The 17728-nt window shown below is 36.3% G+C and overlaps 1 protein-coding gene across 2 annotated transcripts in view; it reads left to right on the top strand.

Annotated features, from left to right (window-relative positions):
* The window catches only part of YES1 (YES proto-oncogene 1, Src family tyrosine kinase), a 61057-nt gene extending 43329 nt beyond the window's left edge, over positions 1–17728 (top strand). Inside the window, exons 3-12 of one of the 2 annotated variants that reach the window (XM_032859808.1) lie at positions 174–273; positions 3416–3514; positions 4777–4880; positions 4966–5115; positions 6815–6970; positions 7128–7307; positions 13370–13446; positions 14552–14705; positions 16045–16176; positions 17105–17728. In XM_032859808.1, coding sequence (XP_032715699.1) covers positions 174–273; positions 3416–3514; positions 4777–4880; positions 4966–5115; positions 6815–6970; positions 7128–7307; positions 13370–13446; positions 14552–14705; positions 16045–16176; positions 17105–17313 — 1361 coding nt within the window. In that variant the 3' untranslated portion in view covers positions 17314–17728. The remainder of the gene's footprint in view (positions 1–173; positions 274–3415; positions 3515–4776; positions 4881–4965; positions 5116–6814; positions 6971–7127; positions 7308–13369; positions 13447–14551; positions 14706–16044; positions 16177–17104) is intronic. The other variant, XM_032859809.1, reaches the window with a different exon arrangement.

The following is a 17728-nucleotide window of genomic DNA, read 5'->3' as shown; positions in this document are numbered from 1 at the left end:
TGGAAGGTCTTCAGAGAGCTTCTTATTAGCTTAAACTCCAGCTGCCCAAGTCTCCATTCAGAAGTAGATTTTGGAGACTAGAAAGAAAATTATGCTTAAGCTCTTTTGCTGACATTTTTTCCCCCTCTGTTAATATATATAATTTACCTTATGTTTTTTTTTTTCTCCAATAGGTGGTGTTACTATATTTGTGGCCTTATATGATTATGAAGCTAGAACTACAGAAGACCTTTCATTCAAGAAAGGTGAACGGTTTCAAATAATTAACAACACGTAAGTGTTGGGAATATTTTGAGGGAGAAATACTGACAGAAACCTAGTCTTCATGCTGAAACCATTTAGCTGGTTGATATTAAAGATGAGAGTGGTGAAGCATGGTCTCTGCCCACTGGGTTGGATGATGCATTTGGTTTCCTTAGATACATGGCATAATAACTCCTTTTATAACCAGAATTATGACTTCTACAAATTGTGCTGTAGTGTGTGGTTCTTCCAAAAACGGTAGATTTAAAAGTGAAGATTGAGGGGCACCCGGGTGGATCAGTTGGTTAAGCGGCTGCCTTCAGCTCGGGTCATGATTCCAGGGTCCTGGGATCGAGCCCCGCATCGGGCTCCCTGCTCAGCAGAGAGCCTGCTTCTCTCTCTCCCCCTCTCCCTGCCGCTCTGCTTACTTGTCCTCTCTCTCTAGCTCTCTGTCAAATAAATAAAATATTAAAAAAAAAAAAAGTGAAGATTGAGGGAATATATGCAAGTAGGTACATCACTTAAAAAAAAATCTTTTTAAAGAGATTCTTTGTTCCTATTTGAATATAAGATAACTTAAGGATCTTCATTCTTTCTCTTAACAAAAAAGGGAAAAGGCCAAGTAAGGAGCCCCTGCAGTCCCAATCTGACCACACTAAGTTGCTTTTTCCTTAGGTGACTCTTAGAGTTTTTGTCTAAGACTTTTTTTTTTTTTAAGATTTTATTTATTTATTTATTTGACAGGCAGAGACCAGAAGTGGGCAGAGAGGCAGGCAGGGAGAGAGAGGGGGAAGCAGGCTCTCTGGGAGCAGACAGCCTGATGCAGGGCTCAATCCCAGGACCCTGAGATCATGAAGAGGCTTCAACCCACTGAGCCACCCAGGCACCCCTTGTCTAAGACTTTTAGTTTGAGATGACTCTTAGGCTTTTAGTGGACCACTCAGTAATAAAAGCCATTTAGTGGCCCACTACAAATTCAGTGTTTGAATTGAAAATTCAGTACTTGTTAGAGAAAATAGATCCTGTATGTTATGGTCTTTTTACTTCCAGTCATATTTCCTAACATTCTTGCTCCCATTTGCTATCCATTATTGTTCCAGAATATAAAATATGATCATGTCTCTCTGCTTTAAAAGCCTTTTTCAGTAGCTACCAGTTGCTGTCAAGATAAAAGAAAAGCGATAACAATGGTAGACATCAGTCATCCAGCTGCTTCCCCTTCCTCATTTAACTGCCCAGCCATACTGAGTTGCTTGTAATTTTATGAATACACTGGGGTTTCTCACCTTCCCATGACTTGACACGTACAGTGTCTTTTTTCTGGAACATGACTTCCTGTCTCAGCTTTTTTTTTTTTTTTCTTTAATCTGGCCAATCCTGTTCATCCTTCAAAATGTATATTCCTATGTTATTTCTCTAGGAGCCCTTTCTTGACATTCTTCCTCTCCTTCCTGGTCACACCCCTTCTCCCACTGGATTAGGTGTCTGTCTTACATGTTGATGTAGCACCCCGTGCAAACCTCAATCATAGCTGCCATCACTACTTCTAATTATAATTTATTGTGTGCTTGTCATTCCTTTAGACCAGTGGTTCTCAACCAAGGGAAAGATGCCCAGAAGACATTTAGCAATGTCTGGAGGCAGGGTGCCTCCACTGCTTTCTAGTGGGTGGAGGACAGGGATATTGCTGAACCTCCTATAGTGCACAGGACAGCCCCCAACAACAGTCATCTAGCCCAAAGAATCAGTAAGGGTGAGGCTGAGAAATTGCTCTATGCTGTTTCTTGAGGTTACAGACTGTCTTTTTACCTCTGTTTCTATTTCTAGCGCACTGTCTCATAAAGTCTGTTACTTAAAGGGTTGTCAATAAATGTTTGAATGAATCATGAATGGTTAGCACAAATGCAGTTTTCAGTTTGTATATCTGAAAGTGCTTAATGTATACTAGGAATCTACAAACCCAAGTGTATGAGTAGAAATATTTGAATTGCCAAAGGATTTTTCATCTCATTTTCTAGAGAACAAATTCCCCTCGATCATTTATAAAATGTCAATTTAGATAAGATACTCTCAGTACTTTTCTCTGGCAAAGCAAAACATGCATTTAATTTTTAATGGCAGAACCCATATATATCTTCCTCATTAGATACTGATAATATTTGCTTCTTTCACATTAATTTTGGAAAAGTCAAGACTTACGTATTGCAAACTATACATAATTTTCATGTTCTGAACTGATTTTAGTCTTATTTGAATATTTATGGATAACATTTTTGTAAATATACTTTATTCTAGGAGTTAAATTTTTTATTCCTGTCTGTTGAAAATATTTTGCTACAGGAGTTCTAGGGCATCCTGATACTTTTCCTAAAATGGCTAAAAAGGAGCATTATCATTTTATATATGGTTAAAAGCATTTGACAGTAAAAAAGAATGAACTACTGATAACGTACTGCAGCATAGGTGAACTATGAAAAAATTATGCTAAGTGAAAGAAACCTTCCAAAAGATCACACCAGATTACTGTCTGATTCCATTTATATGAAATGCCCACAATAGTCATATCCATAGGAACAGAAAGCTGATGTGGTGTTAGGCAATGTCAGGGGGAGGTGGGTGGAGTAGTGGAGAGTGACTGTTAATGGGTATAGGGTTTCTTGGTTGGGGGATGATGAAATGTTCTAAAATTGATTGTGCTAATGGTTGTACAACTGTATGAATATATTAAAACCCATTAAATTGTACATCTTAAAGTGGGAATTTTATGATATGCAAATTATGTCAGTAAAACTTTTAAAAAAGAAAACATCCAGTTGAAACTGAGTAATTTGAAAGATTTACCTCCCAAATTGTTCTAGTTAGTATAGTTTATTGTTTGAGGTTGAAGAAGATAGGTATGTAAAAGAGCAATCTTGTAACTAAAATTAAACCTTTTTGTTTGTTTGTTTAGAGCAGAAATATGTATGCTTTTGTGCTTTTGCTTAGCCTTATTCCCTAATTCAACTAACCTATTTTTAAATATTACTCTTTTGAGTTTGATTTTTGATCAAATGAATGCATTAAAAAAATGGAAGTTAAACCTCTTTTCTACATAGATACAAGGCAACACTGCCATAAATTGTGTTTCAAGCAGTTGTCTACTTTGTGGTAATTGTTGTTTTATGTGTTGCAGGGAAGGAGACTGGTGGGAAGCAAGATCTATTGCTACAGGAAAGAATGGCTATATCCCTAGCAATTATGTAGCCCCTGCAGATTCCATTCAGGCAGAAGAGTATGGCACTACTTCATATTTTATTAATTACTTTGGTTTTAAAAATGTTTTAATGCACATTCTACTTAGCCACAATTTTACACACATACAATTAACATACCAGTCTTAATACAGCTAATATATCATATTAATAGGAGATAGTACCTGAAAATTAATAATTAATGCCATAGTATTTGCTTACAGTAGGATCATAAATGAATGTGCAATAATAATACTGTTTTGCCTGGTCTGTATCCTTTATATTTTCACTTTAAAAAATTACATTAACCCTTCTTATATTCTGCAGACTCATTTCAAAAATTTACCTTCAGTTGATAGTATTGTATCAGTGTTGATCTCTTGATTTAGGTGCTTGCTCTTTGGTTATGTAGGAGAGGATCCTTGTCTTTAGGAAACACACTGAAGTATTTAGGGATAATATTTCAAAATGTTTGCAACTTACTTTCAATCAGTTCGGAAAAAAAAATATGCACACAGGAAAAGAATATAATGAAGTAAAATTTTAACAGTTAAGAAATCTGTGTGGAAGGTATATAAGAGTTCTGTGTGCTATTCTCACAACTTCTAAAAAATTAAAATTCACCTTCAGTGATATATTTTTTAGGTCAAACCAAGGCTATCTGGGATTCATAAATATTACTTTGTCTTCATATCACAATATTTAAGAGTGCCTTGCACACAGTAGATGCTCTATCAATGCTTGTTGCTTTTATGTTAAGTAATTTGTCTCCATAACTCTGTTCTGCTTGACACTTACTACTTCCTGTTTTATACTGTGAGCTTCTCCATAGCAGATACTCATTTTTATTCACAAATCTGTATTAAATCAAAGCCATGCTAATGCAGAGTTGCTAATAATATGAATATAGATCACTTGCACCTTACCAAATACAGATGATCACACTGTTACCAGAGACCCACTTCTGTTCTTCCTGCTACAGTTTTAATATCTCCATCTGTCAGTGACTGGGAGCTTCTCTGTTACTATTGCCTTTCCTTCTCCATGTACTGATCATGTAACTTGCAGGTGGAATTGAAGAGACTGGTTGAGTAGTCAATACATGGAAATATTAGCACAGTATATTCTGACAATAATATTTGTAATAATTCTATTTAATAAAGACCCTTTATTGTGTTTTGCTGTGTTTTTAAGCTGTGTAGCTCTTTGTTGTCATCCTGCCACTCCATTCCTACTGATCCTTATTTATTTATAACCTTTCTGAACCTTCCACATTTCTAACTCAGAGCACTATTTTTTCCAGATGGTATTTTGGCAAAATGGGCAGAAAAGACGCCGAAAGATTACTTCTGAATCCTGGGAATCAACGAGGTATTTTCTTAGTAAGAGAGAGTGAAACTACTAAAGGTAATTATAATGTAATAGAAGTACAAAAATTTTCTTGGACAGTATTTTGAGAAAGATACAAAAAAGTATTTATTTCCCCCACTAGGTGCTTATTCTCTCTCTATCCGTGATTGGGATGAGGTAAGAGGTGACAATGTGAAACACTATAAAATTAGGAAACTTGACAACGGTGGATACTATATCACAACCAGAGCACAATTTGATACTCTGCAGAAGTTGGTAAAACACTACACAGGTATGTGAATATTTCACAGGTGAAAATTATTTCTTGATATGTTTTATGAGGACAGAATCTCTGTCTTCATGTCTCTTTAAGGTTTAGTGTGGTACTTTTCCCACAAGAGTGTGCTCAATAGAATCTGTTGTATTCTAGGTTTAAAAGGAGGAGCAGGTAGTACTTATTACCTGAGTTAGGTTCTTAGACATGCTAAAATCTGACTACCATTATTTGATTCCTTATATCTTACTGACATAGTGTTTACATTGGAGTTTCATAGTGGCTAAGTATCAAGATAGATTTTGACAATAATAAAAAAGCACAAAAGCACGTATTTTTTTAGGGACATTTATTAAGTGGGTAAAACTAAATACTTAATGTAAAAAGCTCTATCAGATGTCCTTTTGGGTTACCTTCTTCTGCATGGAATGGACCACATAAAACTTCCTAGAGTATAAATCCAATGAAATTTAATCTAAAGGTGCATTGTTCTTTTCCTGAAAAATTAACCCATTGCAACTGTAGACATTCTTCTAGTCTTTCAAGGAAGGACCTTTGAAAGGTATTCAGTATTAGATTCTTCTGTCTCAAAATTTTGCATTGCCAATTTGATACATGAATGCATCCAAAAAGTTTTAAAATTATTATTATTATTACTTTTAAACATTGGGTTTTTTTTTTTGTTTTTTAAAGATTTTATTTATTTATTTGACAGAGATCACAAGTAGGCAGAGAGGTAGGCAGAGAGGCAGGCAGAGAGAGAGGGGGAAGCAGGCTTCCTGCTGAGCAGAGAGCCCATTGTGGGGCTCGATCCCAGGACCCTGGGATCATGACCTGAGCCGAAGGCAGAGGCTTTAACCCTCTGAGCCACGCAGGCACCCCGAAAGTTTTTAAATTATTAATACTAGGGGAGGGGATTGCAATGGCAGTCTCTTCTTCAGTGACAGGTACAGTCTATCAAGTCAACCACTAGTCTTGACATTTATCAAACATGTTACCAAGCAGTGGCATCAGTTGTAATTGTACTTTTTAGAATTTGATTTGTGGGGAAAAAAAAAAAAAAAAAAAGAATTTGATTTGTGTGGTTACTTGTTGAACATGGGAGGGAACATGTCTTATTTATAATAAGAAAGAGTGTGAGGATTCACAAGTCAAGCCTTTGTGAATTTGGGATTTCCTGTTTTTGTGTCTCCCTTATTTGAAAACCAGTCTCTTAAATGAAGTTTTCTCCTTAATTTTTGATATGCTTCTTACATTAATGGTTATTAGGAGTAACAGTTAATGCTAGCATTCTCTTTGGGAAGAAATAAAACCCAGTGATCAAAAAGAGAACTTTGGGGGCAGCCAGAACTATGGTTTGAATCCCATCTCCGTCACTTACTTACTGGGTGACATTAAGAAAGTCACTTAAGTTTTTCAAGACTTACTTATACGAGATATTTGTAAAGTACTGAATTAGCACAATAGCTGAGACATAAGTGTTCAGTAAATTATAACTTCAAAAATGTATTTAACAAAGAATGTTTCACCTCTTGTATGTTTTGCTTCTTACATGCATACAGCTCCCTTTTTGGTATTTGTGCTTTTGGAGTAAAACAGACATCATGTTTTTGTTTTTGTTTTCTTCAATTTAAACTTTTAAAAATATTAATATACTGTATGTACCTTAATTTTTGTAATTAATTTGTTTTATAGTATAGTTTTTTTATTTATCTAGAACATGCTGATGGTTTATGCCATAAGTTAACAACCGTGTGTCCTACTGTGAAACCCCAGACTCAAGGTCTAGCAAAAGATGCTTGGGAAATTCCTCGAGAATCTTTGCGACTAGAGGTTAAATTAGGACAAGGATGTTTTGGTGAAGTATGGATGGGTAAGAATCCTGAACTGTTTTTTTGTCATTTCTTTAGCCATAGATTAAAACACCATAACTTATGTTGAAATATTTAAGGTAACTGCTGCTCATTAAGGTTTGGCTTAAAAAAATCTCTTAATATTATAGATTAAAATAGTGGTCTGTGTTTTTCTAGGGACGTGGAATGGAACCACAAAAGTAGCAATCAAAACACTAAAGCCAGGTACAATGATGCCAGAAGCTTTTCTTCAAGAGGCTCAGATAATGAAAAAATTAAGACATGATAAACTTGTTCCACTATATGCTGTTGTTTCCGAAGAGCCAATTTACATTGTCACTGAGTTCATGTCAAAAGGTACGTGTCTATTAGTTTCTTTTAGGGTATTCATGTTGATAAATTTTTTTAAGTCTTCATTTCTATTTTTATGCATACAAATTTTTTATTGTGTAGTGTTCCCTAACTTAAGATTTTTATGTAGTTGTTGAGAAGAGAAAATCTGACATTTTGTGTAATGCAATAGTGATTAGTCCAGTTCTTCCAGAGGATAGTTCAAAGTTTAAAAGGAAAATTAGGCCAGCTCAATTTATGTTGAAAGTAAGTGGGTTTTTATTCCATTTGACTAAAGGAAATGAAATAGCTAGGAAAGTGAAAAAGTATTTCTACAAATTAAAATAACACAATTAGAAAGAAGCTTACATCTTTATTCCTAAAAGAAATCAGGTCAAGTTAAGGAAATCTTATTTTATTTTAACACAATCTTCATAGTCAGAGTTCCTAGAAACTTTTTTCCACTATCTTTCACTAAAATTTCTCCCTTCTCTCAAACTCCAGACCCTAAGGTGAGACCTTGAGTAACAGAATTGGTTAGGGCCAGGACAGGTGATACATTAGAAGAGGAACCAGTAAGCACTAAGTATGTTGATAGTCCTACTTTTGCCCTCTTGAATTTTATCTCTCCCACCAAATTCTTTTTCTTTTTATTTATTTATCTTAAAATTTGATTTATTTGACAGAGAGACACAGTGAGAGAGGGAACACAGCAGGGGGAGTGGGTGAGGGAGAAGCAGGCTTCCCCTCGAGCAGGGAGCCCCGCAGAGCATGTCGCCCCGCAGAGCAGAGCAGGGACCATGACCAGAACCAAAGGTAGATGCCTAACACTGAGCCACCCAGGCGTCCCTCTACCCCCAACTCTTGTTTTTTTTTTTTTTTTTTAAAGATTTTATTTATTTATTTGACGGAGAGAAACACAGAGAGGGAACACAAGCAGTGGGAGTGGGAGAGGGAGAGGGAGAGGGAGAAGCAGGCTGAGCAGGGAGCCCTATGTGGAGCTCGATCGATCCCAGGACCCTGGGATCATGACCTGAGCCAGAGGCAGATGCTCAACAACTGAGCCACCCAGGTGCCCCTACCCCAACACTTAATGAGTCACTCCATAATTAAAGCTACTGATTATGTCATCCCTCTCCAGTAGTCCCATTTTGGCCAACAATGTAGTTCCATCTAGTGGTGACAGGGCCAACTACAAGCTACATATTTGCTATAGGAAACCTCCCAAAGGAATAGAAAAGCCAAAAAATAAGAATTGAGGTAGCCCGGGCACCTGGGTGGCTCAGTCATTAAGCAGCTGCCTTTAGCTCAGGTCATGATCCCGGAGTCCTGGGATCAAGCCCCACGTTGGACTTCCTGCTCCGTGGAGAGCCTGCCTCTCCCTTTCCCTCTGCCTGCCACTCTGCCTGCTTGTGCTCTCTATCTCTCTGTCAAATAAATGAATAAAATCTTAAAAAAAAAAAGAATTGAGGTAGCCTGTTAATTGGTGGCCAAAACATATCTAAAGCCCCAAGGTACATGCCACTTTTTGGAAGGACTCTTCACTGTAAACAACTGCAAAATAATCCCTTCCAGAGTGCGCTGGTTGAACTATATAAGGAGGGGAAGAAAGGGACAAGGAGGAAGTTTAAATCAAGATATTAATAGCATAAGAATATAATGGAGGTAAAAGCTAATGGTCCATTTAGCTTTGTATATTGATTTCAAGAATTATTTAATTTGGGGAACATAATAGATATGTTGTCAGATTGCTGGGTTAGGGTTATTTCTAGTTGGGAGATTAAGAATGCAAGATCATAAATGACCCTTCTGGTTTTAAAACTCCATAATTTCCCATTTTATTTCAGGTACTTAGCAGTTGATCCTCAGTAACCCATTCAAACTCACTGTGTCATGTGCTCCCAGATAAACCTACTTTCCTTGCTATATAGGTCTTCTTCCTTCTTCTGGTTTGCATGAATCTGTTCAGATTCCTTCATCTGGAATTTGATTTCCCTGTCTCTCAACCAGGCCATCAATCATATTCCCTTCATATTATACTTAAGTATTTGAAGCCATTCATTAATATCCATATCTGTCATGATCATTATATCCTATGAAATGTTTATAAACAGACTATTCTATAAATTATTAAGAACCAAAATGTATTGAATACTTCTAATTTATCGGACACACTCCTACTTATTATAAGGTATCAAAGAACTAAAGCACCGAAAAAACTTATATTGAATTTGCAGAGAAAAGACCTAACTTTCTGATGAGTTAATTTTCAGTATCAAAGTAAATAATAGCTCACTATAAACAAATAAGCTATAGGCCCAAGCATAATGAATTTCCAGGTGTTTAACACATTCATTAAGAAAAGGGATGAGGAAGAGATCACATAGGCTGGAATAAATTGAGAAAAATTAGTCAAGTCTTAAACTGATCTTTAAGGTTATAAAGTCTATGAATGGGTAAAGGGAAAGGTATGGGTATTTCTGCAGAGTAAGAAGATATGAAGAAATGGGGAACAAAACCATGAGAAGTAGAAAGTTTAGAAGGCAGCTGGTTGGATATAAGGCTGGAGAGGTATGTGAGAAATTTAAGACTCCTCTGAATTGATTTCACTATTACTTATTGAGTACCTATCCTCTGACAGGGTCATGAATGAGCTTCAAAGGGTCCATGAACTTCCCTGAAGTTCTGTGTCAAATTTTTGCTTTTTTATATGTGTTTCCTGGAAAGAGTATAAAGCACATGGCGGGGGGGGTAGGATTTGTTGTCATTGGTTAAAGATCAGAGAAAAGGAATTGTCGGAATGACAGTAACAAGTCTTAGATTTCTGTGCATTGCAGTTCTCTACTATTTTAGCAATTATCAGTTGTTACACTGAAAAATGTTCTTTTACTTAATGTATCGTTCATGCCACCTTATTTAAATTCTTTATCCTAAAACAAAAGAACTGTATCATCTGTTTATTTCTATATACTCTGCATTGCAATGTGGAGTATTTATGTAATGTCAATTTATCTTGCAGGAAAGGAAGTGAAGAAAAGAAGTGCCTCTTCCTCTGTTTAAAGACAGTTTCTTGTGTTTTTAATCCTTTCTTACATCTAAAAAGAAAACCCTTCTTAGATCTCAATATCTGCTTCTCTCACCTACTGTTCTGCTTTTTTGCTTCTGTTCACAGCCAAGATTTTTTAAAGAATACTCTCTGTCTTCACTTCCTAACCAGCCATTTACTCTTTTTAAAAACTACTTAAGTTTATTTAATGTCAACACTTTTCATAGATTTTTTTTAAAAATTGTGGAATATTTCAGACATACAGAGAATACCATAACAACCATGTCCTTACCATCCAAATTTAACTTATGTTTACACTTTGCCATATTTGCTTCAGTTCTCTCGACTAAGAAAGCAAAACATAACAGATCTAATTCCATCTTTGTTTTTACCCCTCCTTGAGCCCATTCTCATTAGAGCTTTCCCTTCACGTTCTTTTGGGCCCATTTCCCTTCTAGAAGTAACCTTAATTTTGAAGTTGATGCTTACCTTTTCCATCTGTGTTTTCCATATTGATTACTTGTATTGATATATATTTGTCTATTAACAGTATTTGTATGTTTTTAACTTATGTAAATCTAACTAGCTTTATTTTCATTCAACATTATGTTCTTGAGATTTATTCATATGGATAAAGATCTAATTTGTCTCTTTGTAACTGTTGGATGAGATTCTGTATGAATATACCATTGTTATTCATTCCTTTCCCAGTGAACATTTAGGTTGCCTCTAGTTTGTCACTGTAACAGATAGTGCTGCAGTGAATGTCCTTGTGCTTGCCTCTTCTTGCCTGTGTGCAAGAGTCTCTAGTGCATTGGATGGCAGCAACATTAACATCACCTGCAAACTCACAGATGCCAACTATGGTGAGAGGGCCCACCAGTCTTCACTTCCCCACCACCTTGTGTGACAACGGTCCATTCAGTGCCATTGATCCCATTTATCACATCTCTCTGGAAGATACCACCTTTTCTCCTTTCCCACTGTCATTGCTAGATTTTAACATAATAGTCTTGTCTTTCCTAGACTATTCTAGGAACTTTTAAACTTAATCTTTTTATGCAGTTTTGGCCCAATTTCATTTTCCACATTACTGTTGGAATGATTGCTTTTTAAACATAAACCTGATCGTATTGCTTTTCAGTATAAAACTTCATGTAAAGTCCATTTAGGCTTGCTTTCTGTGTTCTCTTTCCCTCTGTAGCCTCTTCCTCTTCAGTTCCCATCTTTGTCCCCTGTGTTCTTGCACACGAAGGACTGTTTTCACTTCCCTGAACTGTGATGTCACATGCAGTACTGCCTTTTTACTTGTTAATCTTTCATCCTAGAATTCCCTGTCTGCCCCCATTCTTCTTAGAAACCGATTTCCTCCGTAAAGCCTTTTCTGACTTCTTCATAGAATTAACCATATCCATTGTGTCTGTATAATTATAGGTTTTACAATACATTTTATCACACCTACTATACAGTATTTGTTTTCGTATATTACTTATATACTTTCTAGATCTTTGTATTATACTTTCTTACTATATCAAGGTCTCTTCAAGGTCAGGGACCATGACATATTTATCTTTGTATTTTGTATCTTTTATAGTACCTTACATGGAGTAGATCCTCAGCACATATTCAAATGGACAGATAAAGGCAAAGACACAATACCATGTTCCATCTGCAGTAGATGGACCAGAAGAAATACAGATATTCTCTGACTTTGAATCTCTGTAAAGGAAGAGACTACATCATAGCTCTCCTTTGCTTCACAGTCCGGTCATGGAAAGGGCTCTCTTTGTCTTGTCTTGTTTTGTTTTATTTTGAAATACTTTTAAACTTCAGAAAAGTTGTAAAAATAATACACCGAATTCTCATACATATTTCAGCCGATTTGTCAATTGTTAACTATATATGTATCTTTCAGTACATAAAAATATAAGGATTTTTCCCTGAAACCGAGGAGCACATGCAAACACATTTGCTTTACTGCTAAATACTTCAATGTTTGTCTCCTAAAGACAAAATTGGATATAATTCCATTATCTGATACCAGTCCATTTTTCACATTCATCGGTTGTCCCAGTGATGTCCTTAATTAACCACACTTTTCCCTCCATCCAGGATTTAATCAGTTCTTTTAGTTGTCAATTTTCTTTGGTGTCCTTTAATCTGGAGCAGTCCCTCTCTTAGCTTTTCTTGTCTTTGATGACATTGTTACTTCTGACAAGAACATTATGTTTGTTTTGAAAATGTACCTTAATTTCAGTTTATTTTTTCCTTGATTAACTTCAGGTACATGGGAAGTTTTTAACAAGTATTACAAGAATAGCAACTAGAATTCTAGCCTTTCTGTTGGCCATTATTCATAGTAGTTTGCTGTTTCATGGTATCTTCTGTTAAAATTGAGAGGAGTTAATTCGACTGACACTCCCATGTCAGCTCAGCCACCTAGGTCCATTTTTAAGTACCCCAATGTATTCCCAGTTGTCTGCACCCTTGATTCGTATTGACTTAAAAATACACAGGTATCTGATACTGCCTTTTGGATCAAAATTGGGATTGCTGATCTTGATCAAAGCAAAGAAGGAATGCTTACAATCTAGAGAGATTATTCAGTTTTCCATTATGTTATTAGAGAAGTTTTTAAAATTTCAGTTGAGAGACCTCTTCTAGAATATTAAATTAATTGTTCAGAAATTCCAAAGCTGCAATAAATATTAAAGAATAACAAGTTTTAAGTTTTGTATTGTGATGCAGTGATTTGTTTGGAGGTGGGGGAATGTTCATTTCAATCCTAATTTAAGATTTGCTTATTTTCTGGGGCGCCTTGGTGGCTCAGTGGGTTAAGCCTCTGCCTTCGGCCTAGGTCATGGTCCCAGGGTCCTGGGATCAAGCCCCACATCAGGCTCTCTGCTCAGCGGGAAGTCTGTTTCTCCCCCTTTCTCTGCCTGCCTCTCTGCCTACTTGTGATTTTTCTCTTTCTCTGTCAAATAAATAAAATCTTTAAAAAAAAGATTTGCTTATTTTCTGTGAACATTTTTCTCTCCTATAGGGAGTTTATTGGATTTCCTGAAGGAGGGAGATGGAAAGTATTTGAAGCTCCCACAACTGGTTGATATGGCTGCTCAGGTATTTGTGTACTGCACATGCTTCCATTTGCATTGATAGTGTACATAAAATGTAAAATAATCATAGTAGAACTGTTGTTTATATAGTGAAATCATGGAATTTTAGAGTGGAAGGAACATTAGAGATAATCCAGTCTGATTTCCTTATGTTATAGATAACATAGTGTCTGAAGACCTGCAGTATCTAACAGATTCATATAATTTACTAGTCTTAGAACCAAGCATGTAATTCCCAGTATGGTGCTGTCATGCATCATGTGACCTTTTAGAAACCTGAGTTAACAAATATGAAATCTATGTGTATTTCTGTTTTAGTAGATAAATTTTAAGATAATGAATGATTGCTATTTCAAAGAAAATTTTGGAAATCTAAAGAATGTGCTGAACTTTTTATTTAATATAGTTGAAAACAAGAATGAAGATGGCAATATACACTGAAAAATGGGATATTTTTATTCTTCTAAATTTGTGTTCTTATTTTTGAATTTTAAATTACCATGTACGATCAATTTTATATATTAAAAAAATTTTTATTTAAGTATAGTTGATACAATGTTATGTTAATTTTAGGTATATAGCATAGTGATTCAACAAGTCTATACTTTATACTGTGTTTGCAAATGTTGCTACCATCTGTCACCACACGATGTTATTATAACATCATTGACTGTATTCTCTGTGCTGTGCCTTTTATTCCCCTGAGTCTTAGTTTTTAAATGTGAGTAAAAACTATTAACAGTTTCTGTTCAGAAATGTGGGAGGTGTTCGAGGGGCCTTTGATTGGCTTTAGTTGACATGTCAGTTCTAAGACTGCTTTCTTGGTGAGCATCCAGATGTCCACAGACTCTCAGTTTAGAGAAGCTTTATACCAAGAAACTGCCCATCTGAGGATTTGGCATATGCCAAGCCTAGTCCATGGTCCTGTGTTCAAGCCTCTTAAACACAATAGTAGAGTTCAGCAAACCATTTTTGTGAAGGGCCATATAAATGTTTTAGGCTTTGTGGGCCATATGCATCTCTTGTTTCTTCTCCTGTTCTCCCTTTTCTGATTCCCTCCTCCCTCCTTCCCTTTGTATCATATGTGTTTGTTTGTTTTCCTTTTCAAGATTGCTGATGGTATGGCGTATATTGAAAGAATGAATTATATTCACCGAGATCTTCGGGCTGCTAATATTCTTGTAGGAGAAAATCTTGTTTGCAAAATAGCAGATTTTGGTTTAGCAAGGTTAATTGAAGACAATGAATATACAGCAAGACAAGGTAAGATTACTTTTTTTTTTTTTTAAGATTTTATTTATTTATTTGACAGACAGAGATCACAAGTAGACAGAGAGGCAGGCAGGGAGGCAGGAGGAAGCAGGCTCCCCGCTGAGCAGAGAGCTCTATCCCAGAACCCTGAGACCGTATGACCCGAGCCAAAGCTAGAGGCTTAACCCACTGAGCCACCCAGGCGCCCCTATTTAAAGAACTATTTTATATTGTTGTGTATGTACATAAGTATATAAGACACCTGTAATCTTATTTCCACTCTAAATGTCTCAGGTTCACAAAGGCTATGTTTTTATGTCTCCCATAATGATTAGCAAATGCCTTGTGCATAAGAAACATACACTAAATATTTGAGTAAATATAGGCTTTTAAAATTAGAATTCAACAGAATGGGCCATCATCAACGAATAGTTAAGTATAGCCAATAGGTGCTAGACTTCCTTAAAGTTACAGATCCTATAATCATGTTTTTAGTTGCTTATCAGAGTTCCTGCCTTTGTGGGTTTTTTTGTTTTTTGTTTTGTTTTTGTCTTTTAAGTAGACCTCATGCCCAGCATGGAGCTTGGTATGGGTCCTAAACTGATGACCCTAAGATCAAGACCTGAGCTGAGATCAAGAGTCAGATGCTTAACTGACTGAGTCACCCAGGCCCCCTTCTACCTCTATTTTCTTGAACAATTTTCTGTCCCGACCAACATTTCTTTTTCTTTCTTTTTTTTTTTTAATATTTTATTTATTTATTTGACAGACAGAGATCATAAGTAGGCAGAGAGGCAGGTAGAGAGAGAGGAAGGGAAGCAGGCTCCCTGCGGAGCAGAGAGCCTGATGCGGGGCTCGATCCCAGGACCCTGGGATCGTGACTTGAGCCGAAGGCAGAGGCTTTAACCCACCGAAGTGCCCCAACATTTCTTTTTCTTATGTCACTGGTTTATGAGAAAGAAATGTGATTTATTGTAGTATGAATTCAAATTTTAAAGAATTTTTCCCATGTATCTTGTACTTTTGAAGAATCTGACATTGATGACACATACAATAAAGATACTGACTAAAGATTAATCCTGCTCATACCATATTTATAAAAATATATATATTTTTTAAGATTTTATTTATTTATTTGAGAGAGGGAGAGAGAGGGAACACAAGCCAAGGTAGGCAGAAAGAGAAGGAGGACAGAGAAGGAGGAGCCGGGAGCCCAAGGTGGGATTCAATCCCAGGATCCTGGGATCATGACCTGAACCAAAGACAAACGCTTAACTGACTGAACCGCCCACGTGCCCCCAAAATAGATTTTAATGAACAATTTACTTAAGCAAGATTGTCATTATTTTAGGTGCAAAGTTTCCAATCAAATGGACAGCTCCCGAGGCTGCACTATATGGTCGATTTACAATAAAGTCTGATGTATGGTCATTTGGTATTCTACAGACAGAGCTGGTAACAAAGGGCAGAGTGCCATATCCAGGTAAGCTGACATTTCATTTTAGCTCTTTGTTATCCCAAGACCCTTAACTAGAGTTTATTAGGAGCAAAAACTGTAAGGGGAAGAAAAACTTTTGTTCTCTTTTTTCCCTTCCCTCCCTTTCTTCCTCTCATTATTTTAGCATCGGATAGACTGCAGCCTTTGAGAATCATGATTCTTGAGATAGGACAAACACACGAGGTGTGACCCATATTCACCTCAGCTTTCTCAAGATATTTTCCAAATGGGCCTTTTATTTCTACTATTCTCTCAGATAATAAGCATATCTTAAATATCCTGGGTCATCTCCCCAGCAACCTCCTTCCCTCCCCAATAATTGAGGGTCTGCTTAGCCTATCATAACACAGGGTGAGCTACTAATGGAGACAGGATTACAAAGAAATACAAGAAAGAAATTGTATATAATAACTTGAAGAAAGGCAAACAGGTGATACTAGATAAGGAAACTTTCAGGGAAGTGCATTGATATAGTTTCATAGTTAATATATTTGGCAAAACCAGGACCAGAACTTTCTTCTGAATTTGTTTGGAAGTTCTTTCAGACATTATCTTGCCACTGTCCCTCGTTAACCCAAATTTGGTCCTTGTGAACTGTTAATATCAGAAAGTATCAGTACTTCAAAGTAGTACTCTAAATTCTCATTAATCAAATGGGGTTGGGTTTTGAAGGCATTAGGGTTAAAATTAAGGTTTTAGGTGGAACGAAAAAAAACTAGACATGTTGAAACAGATTAGCATTTTCTAAGCATTTGATATACTTGACATTTAGAATTTTTTTGTTGTTGTTGAAAATATCCTTTCACTTGATAAACTTACTATACCTTGAATCAGTTAGTGACTAGGGGATTTGTTCTGTCTTGCTAGTGGTGTTAGGGATCACTTTTTCTGATGTTTGAATCTTGTGTGTTAGGTATGGTCAACCGTGAAGTGCTCGAACAGGTGGAGCGAGGATACAGGATGCCTTGCCCTCAGGGCTGCCCAGAATCCCTACACGAATTGATGAACCTTTGTTGGAAGAAGGACCCTGATGAAAGGCCAACATTTGAGTATATTCAGTCCTTCTTGGAAGACTACTTCACTGCTACAGAGCCACAGTACCAACCGGGAGAAAATTTATAATCCAAGTAGCCTTTTATATGCACAAATCTGCCAAAATGTAAAGAACTTGTGTAGACTTCCTTACTTTACATACAGGAATCAAAAGAAGAAAGTCTTCTTCACTCTGCATGTTTTTAATGGTAAACTGGAATTCCAGATACGGTTGCACAAACCGCTTTTTTTTTTTTCCAAGTGTTAAACTCTAAAATACCAATGATGAATTTTCCAACTTATTTCAGGGTCCAAAGAAGGTATAGTTATGATGTTGATGACCATGTGAGTGATAGCATGACCATGAAGAGCAACAAGGCTGCTTCTTTATAAATCACTTCCTTTCTTTTATTCCCCAAACTCAGAGTTGTTAAGAGGAAAGTGTGTATCATTATAGACAAAATTTGGGAGATAAAAACAGGTATACCATAATAAAATCTAAAGT

This window comes from Lontra canadensis, unplaced genomic scaffold, assembly GCF_010015895.1.
Source record: "Lontra canadensis isolate GAN:19392208 unplaced genomic scaffold, GSC_riverotter_1.0 scaffold17, whole genome shotgun sequence".
NCBI classification, from domain to species: Eukaryota; Metazoa; Chordata; class Mammalia; order Carnivora; family Mustelidae; genus Lontra; species Lontra canadensis.
This window is presented reverse-complemented; position numbering and strand designations above follow the sequence as displayed.